Source organism: Vombatus ursinus, unplaced genomic scaffold (assembly GCF_900497805.2).
Source record: "Vombatus ursinus unplaced genomic scaffold, bare-nosed wombat genome assembly UNPS02014982.1, whole genome shotgun sequence".
Classification (NCBI taxonomy): domain Eukaryota; kingdom Metazoa; phylum Chordata; class Mammalia; order Diprotodontia; family Vombatidae; genus Vombatus; species Vombatus ursinus.
The window spans coordinates 601,034-610,596 of record NW_020954760.1 but is presented as its reverse complement, the minus strand read 5'-3'; the positions used below and the strand labels follow the sequence as shown (position 1 = coordinate 610,596).

Here is a 9,563-nt window from a genome sequence, read left to right as displayed (position 1 = left end):
GGGGGGGGGGGGAGAGTTGGAGGAAGGTCCAATATAGCTCCCCAATTGGGCGTGCTGCTCATTGCCAGACCACTCCCACCCCATTCCTTTTTTCCTCCCTCCTCTTGCTTAGGTCATTAGTTATTAGGGATTCAATCTCTTCCTGGATTTGTTAACAACTTTCGGGTGAATTAGTTTAGCTCTGGAACTCTTCTCCAAAGAAGAGAGAACTGTGAAGACCCAGGGCTTTAGAGACGAAATTTTCGGACTTCTGAAAAGCTACCTGCAGTCAGTTTCCTGGCAGTTGTTATCTTAAAACTGGACCACTCACCATTCCCCAAACCCATTCTCTTACCTCCCTGCATTTGTCACTGCCACTCCTAAAGTTCATGCCATAGAACTGCCTCTTCAGGGTCTCAGCTCAAATGTTCCTCCCCCATTGACCTTGGCCAGGCACGATCTCTCTTTCTTTGGAATAACTCAGTTCCTCAGTTTGAAAGTGCTTTCTTTGCCATGGCCCTCAAAGAGAGGACAGATGTCATTCCCATTTTCTGGAGGAGAAAACTGAGATTAAAGAGAGGCTAGGTGACTTGGCCAAGATGGTCTACTTAGGACTGGAGGGGCAGAGCTGGGCTCCCTCCTGGCCCTTTCATATGCATGGATCACTTGTCATTTTGTATTTTTATTTCTATAGCTTTCTGATCCCCTCTACCAGAATGTTAGCTTGTCGAGGGCCCTTTTTGTAGCCTCCACACGGCCCAGAGGGTGCAGAGGACCTGAGTTCAAATCCAGCTCTGCTACTTACTACTTATGTGGCCTTGACCATGTCACTTTAGTGACTTGTCTAAGCTCACACAGGGGCACCTGGATTTTAAGCTAAAAGGAACTTTAGGCCTACTCTCTGGGCCTCAATTTCTCCTCGGATGTTATTTCATTTGGGAGGCAGAATGGAGTAATAGAAAAAGGACTAGATCAAGTCAGGGGGCTTGGGCTCAAGCTCTGATCGTCACTTAGCTGTATGACCTTGGAAAGGTCACTTTATTTCTCTGGGTCTCAGTTTCCTCTTCTGTAAAAATGAGAAGGTGGGGCTAGATGGCCTTTGAAGTCTTTTCCAACTTTAGATCTATGCTCCTATGTGTGACCTTGAAAAAGTCGATTAACTTTCTGGGCCTCAGTTTCCCCATCTTTAAAATGAAGAAGGTTGGACTATATGACTTCTAAAATTCCTTCTAGGGACTTTAAAATCTACATGCTGGTGTGTGAGCTTAGACAAGTCCCTTCCCTGCCTGGGCCTCAGTTTCTCTCTTTGTAAAATGGGAGGATTGGACTACATGGCTCCTGAGACCCCTTCCAGCTCTGGATCTAAAAGCCAGTGAGACTATGGGGGGCCTTGCTAATGCCCCCAAGTGGCTACAGATTGAGGCTTCCTCGGAAGCCAGAAGGCCCTGAAAGAGAAGAGCTGAGAAGGGAAGAGATGGAAAACCAGAGGAGGGCTGTGGCAGGGACCCCTCTGGGGGCCAGGAGTCCTGTCATTTCCAAGCCCCTGAGCTAGCCTCACCACCCCCCTATCAGTCCCTAACAGCCTCCTCTTGGCTACTCCAACAGCTGTTACCCAGGAATCCTTCCTTGGACCCAGGTTCAGTGAGTGGCCGCCCCCTGGCTGACAAGTGAGCCCCTCCCCCAACTCCTCCACCAGCAAAAAAGGAGCCAGACCCTCTGGTATCAGTGTACCCGGAACCCAAAGAGTAGAGAGCCCTGGCAGGAGCTGGGGCACACTGAGCTTAATGCTGGGGTTAATTCTAGAGAAAGCTGGAGGCCTCTTGCTCGCCTGATCATCTGGAATCCCTCCCCTAAAGAAGATTAAGAAAGAAGCTTGCCTGGCCCTGCTCCCCTCTAATGTTGTGGCCAATGTGGGAGTCGTTAAGAGACTGCGGTGGGAGGTGGGGAAACTGCAGCTGACTGGAGCAGCTCAGTTCTGCCTTCTCTGCACCTTCAAAGCAGACTGTCCCTGTCACTGTCCCTGGCCTGGAGCCTCCCCATCTACATTAAAAAGATCCATCTCTCCAAATATATCCCTCCCCTGACCACTCCCCTACTCAGCAAGCCATTCTTTATAACAAAGAAGAAACAAGGGGGTGGGGGTGAGGGGGAATTCAGAAAAACTAACCAGAGAAAAGACTGAGAGCCAAGGGATGGAGTGTCTTGTTCTGGGACAGCCAGGAGGCCAGAGTCACTGGATTGAAGAGTACACGGTGGGGAATGAGGTGTAAGAAAACTTGAAAGGTAGGGTTGGAGGACTAGATTATAAAGAGCTTTGAAAGCCAAACAAAGGATCTTGTATTTGATTCTGGAGGTGATAAAGAGCCACTGAGTTGATTGAGTAGGGGGAAGGGGGAGGTGGCATGACTGGACTTGTACTTTAGGAAAATCACTTTCAATTACTTTGGGGGCTGGAGGAAGGACTGGAGTGGGAGGAGAATTGAGGCAGGCATAGCCACCAGAAGCTGCTGCAATAGGCCAGAAGGGAGGTGATGAGGGCCTGCGCCAGGGTGGGAGCAGTGTCAGAGGAGAGAAGGGGGCATTGGAGAGTTGGTGCAGACTTGACATTGACAGGCCTGGGCAACAGATTGGATATGGGAGGGTGAGAGAGAATGAGGAATCCAGGATGATGTCTAGGTTGGGAGCCTGAGGGACCAGGAGGATGGTGGTGCCCTCGACAGCAATAGAGAAGTTTAGAGGGAGGGTGGGTTTAGGCAGGGATGGGGAATCTGTGGCCTTCTAGGTCCTTGGGTGGGGCCCTTTGACTGAGTCCAAGTTTTACAGAACAAATCCTTTCATTTGTTCAGGGAAGTTTGCATTCAGTCAAAGGGCTGCACTTGAGGACCCAGAGGGCCACATGTGGCCTGGAAGCCCAAGGTTCCACACCCCTGGCTTAGGGGGAGAGATGAGTTCAGTTTTGAACGTGTTGAGTTTAAAACACCTGCTGGACATCCAGTTTGAGCAGTCTGAAAGGCAATCAGACATGTGAGACTGGAGGTCAGCAGAGGTTGGGGCAGGATAGGTAGATTTGAGGATCATCAACATAGAGATGGTCATTAAATCCAAGGTAACTAATGAGATCACCAAGTGAAGGGGTCTAGAGGGAGAAGAGAAGAGGGCCCAGGACAGAGCCCTGGGGGACATGTGGGGTCAGAGGGCATGATCTGGAGGAGGATCCAGCAAAGGAGGCAGAGAAGGGGCCGTCAGAGAGGGAGGAGGAGAACCAGGAGAGAGAGAGGGGTGTCCTGAAAACTTATGACAGAGGGGTCAATCTGTTGGGGGAGAGAGGATGGAATGGGATCGATTGTGTAGGTAGAGGGGTTTGCTTTGGTAAGGGCTAAGGGTGAAGAAGGAGACAGAGGCAGAAGGCATCTGAGCGATAGGAGTAATAGGAGGAAGAGGAGAGAAGAGGGGACTCCTCCCAAACTCCTTCTATTCTTTATTTTTTGTTTTTGTTTTTTGGTGAAGCAATCAGGTGACTTGCCCAGGGTCACACAGCTAGTAAGTGTCAAGTGTCTGAGACTGGATTTGAACTCAGGTCCTCCTGACTCCAAGGTTGGAGCTCTATCCACTGTGCCACCTAGCTGCCTCAACTCCTTCTATTCTGTCACAAACCTGCCAGGCCCTGCCTCCCTCTCCACTCTCCCATAGGATTGTGGGCTTGAGAGTGACATTCCGGAGTCATATCTAGTCTTATTTTACAGAGGACGGAGGGAATTACAGAATCGGAGAGTCAGAAGGGAGCTCAGTGGCCATCTGGTCTGACTCCACCTCACTGTCACATACCTGACAAGTGGTCATTTGACTTGAAGACCTCCAAATAACCAGTTAGATACCACCCACCTCTTCCCAAAGTAGCCCATTCCACTCTGGTCAGCCTTGGGTCACACCTGTAGTAAGGAAAAGAGGTAGGGCTTAAACCCAGGTTCTCTGATTCCAAATCCACTGCTTTCTTCACCATGCTACCCTTTCTCATCCTGGTCCCTTCCTAAAGGCATCCCCAACCAGTAGTCAACCAGCCTTTGCTTGAAGACCTCCAATGGGGTGGAATCCATTCCCTTCCCAAGCGGCCTATCCCACCTCTCATTGGTATAAAGTTCTGTTTCCTGCCATCAAGCTACAATCAGCCTCTTTGTGCCTTCCCCCCATGGCTCCTCATTCTGCCCTCTGGGGCCAAACAAACCTGATATCTCTTCCAATTCTTTTTTTTTTTTTTTGCTTTTTGGTGAGACAATCCAGGTTAAGTGACTTGCCCAGAGTCACACAACTAGTAAGTGTCAAGTGTCTGAGGCCAGATTTAAACTCAAGTCCTCCTGACTCCAAGGCCAGAGCTCTAACTGCTGTGCCACCTAGCTGCCCCAATTCTTTTTTTTAATAATATTTTATTGGGGGGGGCAGCTGGGTGGCACAATGGATAGAGCACCGGCCCTGGAGTCAGGCGGACCTGAGTTCAAATCTGGCCTTACTCACTTGACACTTAACTAGCTGTGTGACCCTAGGCAAATCACTTCACCCTATTGCCTAGCCAATAATAATAATAATAATAATAATAATATTTTATCTTTCCCAGTTACATGTAAAAACCATTTTTAACATTCTTTTTTTTTAATTTTGAGTTCCAAATTCTCTCCCTCCCTTCCCGCTCATTGAGAAGGCAAACAATTTGATATCAGTTATACAAGTGCAATCATGCAGAACATATTTCTGTATTAGTCATATTGTGAAAGAAAATAGACCAAAAATAAAACCCATGAAAAAATAAAGTAAAAAAAAGTCTGCTTTGATCTGCATTCAGGCTCTGTCAGTTCTCTCTCTGGAGGTGGATAGCATTTTTCATCATCACAAGTCCTTTGGAATTGTCTTGGATCATTGTATTGTTGACAATAGCTAAGTCTATCATAGTTGGTCATCATGCAATATTACTGTTACTGTGTACAGTGTTCTCTTGGTTCTGTTTGCTTCACTTTGCATCAGTCCATGTAAGTCTTTCCAGGTTTTTCCGAAGCCGTCCTGCTTGTTGGCCTTTCCAATTCTTGAACGCAGCTCACACATCCTCCCATCCCCTAGTTTCTCTTCTCAGGGCTCGACACCCTCACTTCCTTCATGGAGTTTTACACCTAGCTATCCTAGCTTCTTTCCTCTGGATGCTCCGTAGCTTGAACTGTGACACCCAGATGTGAAGCCAGCATGTGGGCCGCCCAGGGCAGAGGACGGGGCTAGCCCCTTTCTCTTTCTGCATGCTTCCAGAAGATCCTGTTCGGGTCTGCTTCTCCAGCAGATGCTCTGCTCCCTATCACACTTGGGGAGAACTTCTACTCCAGCAGAAAGCTTAAGTAGTGTTAGATACCAGCAGAACCAGTCTCCCCTATGTTCATCCACCATTGTCATTGTCATCATTTTCCAAGGTGGGGAAAACCTTTCCCTTTCTTCCCACCTCCCCCCCCCCCAGCTGGTTCTGATCCCTCCTGGGCCCTACTCCCACCCCCTTGGTTTCTGGTTTTATCTTTGAGGGCAGGATGGATGTGCCCAGGGCTTGCTGAGGTGGGGTGGGGAATGAAGGAAGAGGTGACATTTCTGTCCTCAGAAAGCTTTTGGTCGAATTGGAGAGATGGAATACATGTCTTTCCTTCTCTTATAGTTTTCCTCTCCCCCATCTTGTGCCAAAGGATCTTAGATCTCAAATTCCTAAGTGCCTTCAAGGTTATCAAGATCAAATGACTCTCCCATTTTCCAGAGGAGGAGATTGAGGCCTGGGGGGGTGGGGGAGAATGGGGCAGGTTGTGACTTGCTCAAGGCCACACAAGTACTAAATGGAAGAGCTGGGATTGGCCTCAAGGTCTCTGATCCAAATCCAGCATTCTCTCCATTGCACGGACAGCCTCCCCCCTCCTCCTTCTCCTTCCTTCCAAGGCCATCATATGGGTTAGTGGAACGCTCACTGGTTTGGAGTCAGAGGACCTGGGGTTGAATCTGCCTTCTCTTCTTCCTACCTGTGAAAACTTGGACAAGGAACTTCTCCTTCCTGAGCCTGTTTCCTCATCTGTAGAATGAAGGACTTCAACAAGATGGCCCCTGAAGTGGTCAAAGAGCCCATGCCAGTCTAGCAGCCCAGGCATAGGGCATCTGCCTGTCATTGACTTATTTGTGAACCTCCCTCCATAGCAGTTGGTTGGGATTTGAACCCTGGACAGTTATCCCTGTCTGGCAACCCCAGAGCCTGGTCCAACTTATGCCCTGAGGCACCTGGGAAGTCTAAGCAGAAAGTCAACTATTCACAAACCTGGGCATACCAAGGACCTGAGTAGAGAGTATGGATAACTGTGTGCCCCTTAGCTGTCTCCTGATACCCAGACTAAAGTCTCTGGTCCCATAGCGACTGACTCAGGTCCCAGTTTGTGCCCTCTGAGCCTCTGGTGTCCCAGGGAGGCTACCACCTCCCAGACTCTCCCTCCTCCTCTGGGTACCCCTCAGCCCATAACAGTTGACCTAAGTCAACTCCTATGGTCAGGTGGGGTCAGACTCCTGGCTAGGAAAGCAGAGAAAGTTGGGCCAGTGTCTACCCCGGGGCCATGTGTCTTTGTTCTTTCCCCCCCCTCCCAGCCTGCCCCGCCCCCTTCCTTTGTGTGGCTGCCACCCTGGGGCTTAGGCCTACGCAGGAGGTGATGACATTTTGGCTCAATTTTCAAAGTTAGTCGGGAAGTTTTTGCGTGTGTTATTTCTGAAGATAACAAAGGTCAAAAAGCGCCCAGCATTTTCTGGTTTCTCATAAGCTTCTGGTCAATATTTAATCTGGTTTATGTGGTTTTTTTTTTTTTTTTTTTTTTTTTTTTGTCTTCTAGGTGGCTTCTCTAGCTAGCTTGTAGCCACCGTCAGACACTCCTGAGGAGGGAACAGAGACAGCCCTGCCTTCCAGAGGAGCTCGGCAATGAGGAGCTAGGAACCCGAGGCCCGGGGAACCAGAGCCAACATCAGGGCAACAGGGCTGTTCTCAGTTGAGAGGCTCCAACCATCATGGCATCTCTCGGCCTCCAGCTGCTGGGTTATATCCTGGGCTTCTTGGGGCTGGTGGGCACCCTGATAGCCATGCTACTGCCAAACTGGAGAACAGGCTCCTATGTGGGGGCCAGTATTGTCACGGCCGTTGGCTTCTCCAAAGGTCTCTGGATGGAGTGCGCTACCCAAAGCACCGGCATCACTCAGTGTGACATCTACAGTACCCTGCTGGGGCTGCCTGCAGACATCCAAGCTGCTCAGGGCATGATGGTAGCTTCCAGCACCATCTCCTCTCTGGCCTGCATCATCTCTGTGGTGGGCATGAGGTGCACTGTCTTTTGCAAGGACTCCCCAGCCAAAGACAGGTTGGCGGTGGTGGGAGGAATTTTCTTCCTCCTAGGAGGCCTCCTGGGTTTCATCCCTGTCGTCTGGAATCTCCACGGGATCCTCCGTGACTTCCACTCGCCACTTGTACCCGACAGCATGAAGTTTGAGATCGGAGAGGCCCTCTATCTTGGCATCATCTCCTCCCTCTTCTCCATGGTGGCTGGCACCATCCTCTGCTTCTCTTGTCCAGCCCGGTGGGGCGACCGCTCTGCCTACTATGGCGGTTACCAAGCTCAGCCCTTGGCCACCAGGGCCTCCCCTCGGCCAGGCCAGTCCACAAAGGGCAAAAGTGAATTCAACTCCTACAGCCTGACAGGGTATGTGTAAGGAGTGGCTTGAGGGGGGGAGTGGGCCATGGTAGAGGGCCAGCCCGTGGCTCTCCACTGACACTGGGGAGAGACATTTCCATCTGTTCAAGTCAAAAAGCAATGCTAAAGAAAGGACAGACATTGGGGGTCCCTTGGGTCTGACCAGTGGAAGCTGACACTGCAGGCCTTCCCACAGGCCTCCTTTCCCAGCTAGCAGCCCCCTCCCTACCTCCACCCTGCCCTTTTTTTCTCAGTCTACAGGCCTGGACCTGCCCTCTAGGTCTGGGAACCCACCCACTTCCCTAGCCTCCCCACCTCTCCAGAAGGCCTTCTCAGCTCAATGGACTGAAGTCTCACTACTTCAGCCTCGCACCCCTCCCCTCAAAACTCCTTCCAAAGCCATGACCAGACTGGTCAAGAGCTAAACCCAAAGGCCACTTCTTTGTTTCCATTGTTAGAAGCAAAGAGGGAGGAGGGCCCAGCTCCCAAGGGGCTTCCGGCTGGGAGGGGGTCAAATCCATTGCCCACATTCCACTGAGAAGTCTTCCTCTGCCATTAGAGTCAGCGTAGAAGCCAGGAGCCTGGGTGCTCTGGAGGGCATCTGCTGCCAGGAGCCCTAGACTAAAAAGAGAGCAAAGGAAACCAGTTTTTCTAGAGATGCTCTTTGGCTTGGAGAACAGCATGTGGGGGCTGAAGAAAACATTGGCATCTTTCTATACTTCCTGAGAAATAGTAAAAATTTAAAAATAAAGATACCAAGCCAAAAGGAATGTGTGTGTGCGTGCATGTGTGCACATGTGTGTACATGCATATGCATGTGTGTGTATGTTTAAAGGCCTCAATGGAGCCTCTCCAAGGATTTCAACCCAGTTTATGGATTCAGAAAGAGAATGAGCTGTTCTGGAGCAGGCTGTACCCAGGCTCTTAGATTTGTCTTCTTAGCCCATCTCACTGAGCCAGAGTAGCCCCCAGGGGAGCTCCCAGTCCCGGGGGGGGGGGGGCAGCAACAAAAGCTCCAGGCAGATAGGCCTCAAAGAGAGAATTGTTAAGGGCCCTGGAAACCCAGTGGTCACCTCCTAGGGGGAGCCCAGATCATCAGGGAGAACTGGGAATGTCCTCAGCCCCTCACACCCTGCCCCCCCCATCCCACCACTTCTAAGCAGGGAGGGCCCTGTTGGCACCTTCCTCGTCCTGAGCATGTCCAGCCTCTGACAAATCCTTCAGTCCCCAATGGGAAGTCCCCAGCTCCAGCCTGAGTGCCACATCTTGGCAAGCCCTACCTGCCCAGCTTTGCCCCACATGGCTCCCCTGCCCTCTAGCCCAGAACTCTTTGCCTGTCCCTCCTGTAAGGCCTTGGCCTCAATCACTCCAGCTCATGGCACCCTGTCCCTCTCTACCTTGCCCTGTGCCGACTTCTCTGTCTCAACCATTGGGCCCCTTGGCCCAGTCGCCTTGCGATGTTAGTTCTCTGTCCCTGGTTGTAAGCTGTGCCTCCCAGCTTTACTGTAAGCTTGCTGTGGGCAGGCCTTAGTCTGTACCATCTTCCCCACTACACTGAGCCTAGTGGTGGTTCTTAGCGAGTACTCAATAAAGACTTTTGAATTGACTAAATGGTTGCTTGTTTGGTTATTGAATGGCTACCAAGCCTGGCTTGGTACCCCTTTGATCAGCCCCACTGAGGCCTTGGGAGGGCTCAAAGGCCCTCAGGCTTTAGGATCAAGCCCAGCTTGAGTCTCCAGCTTGGGAATGAGCTCTCAGTCCCCATGACACAGGTGGGGGGTGGGGGGATGGGACTACAGGACATGGAGTACAAAGGGGGGAGAGAGCTGTGGTGATTGGGGGTCCCACTGGACTACC

At 50.9% G+C, this 9,563-nt stretch overlaps 1 protein-coding gene across 1 annotated transcript in view; it reads left to right on the top strand.

Annotated features, from left to right (window-relative positions):
* The window catches only part of CLDN2 (claudin 2), a 12,304-nt gene extending 2,987 nt beyond the window's left edge, over positions 1 to 9,317 (top strand). The window contains exon 2 of the mRNA XM_027845570.1: positions 6,858 to 9,317. Coding sequence (XP_027701371.1) covers positions 7,030 to 7,725 — 696 coding nt within the window. The 5' untranslated portion in view covers positions 6,858 to 7,029 and the 3' untranslated portion in view covers positions 7,726 to 9,317. The remainder of the gene's footprint in view (positions 1 to 6,857) is intronic.
* The last annotated feature ends 246 nt before the right edge of the window (positions 9,318 to 9,563 follow it).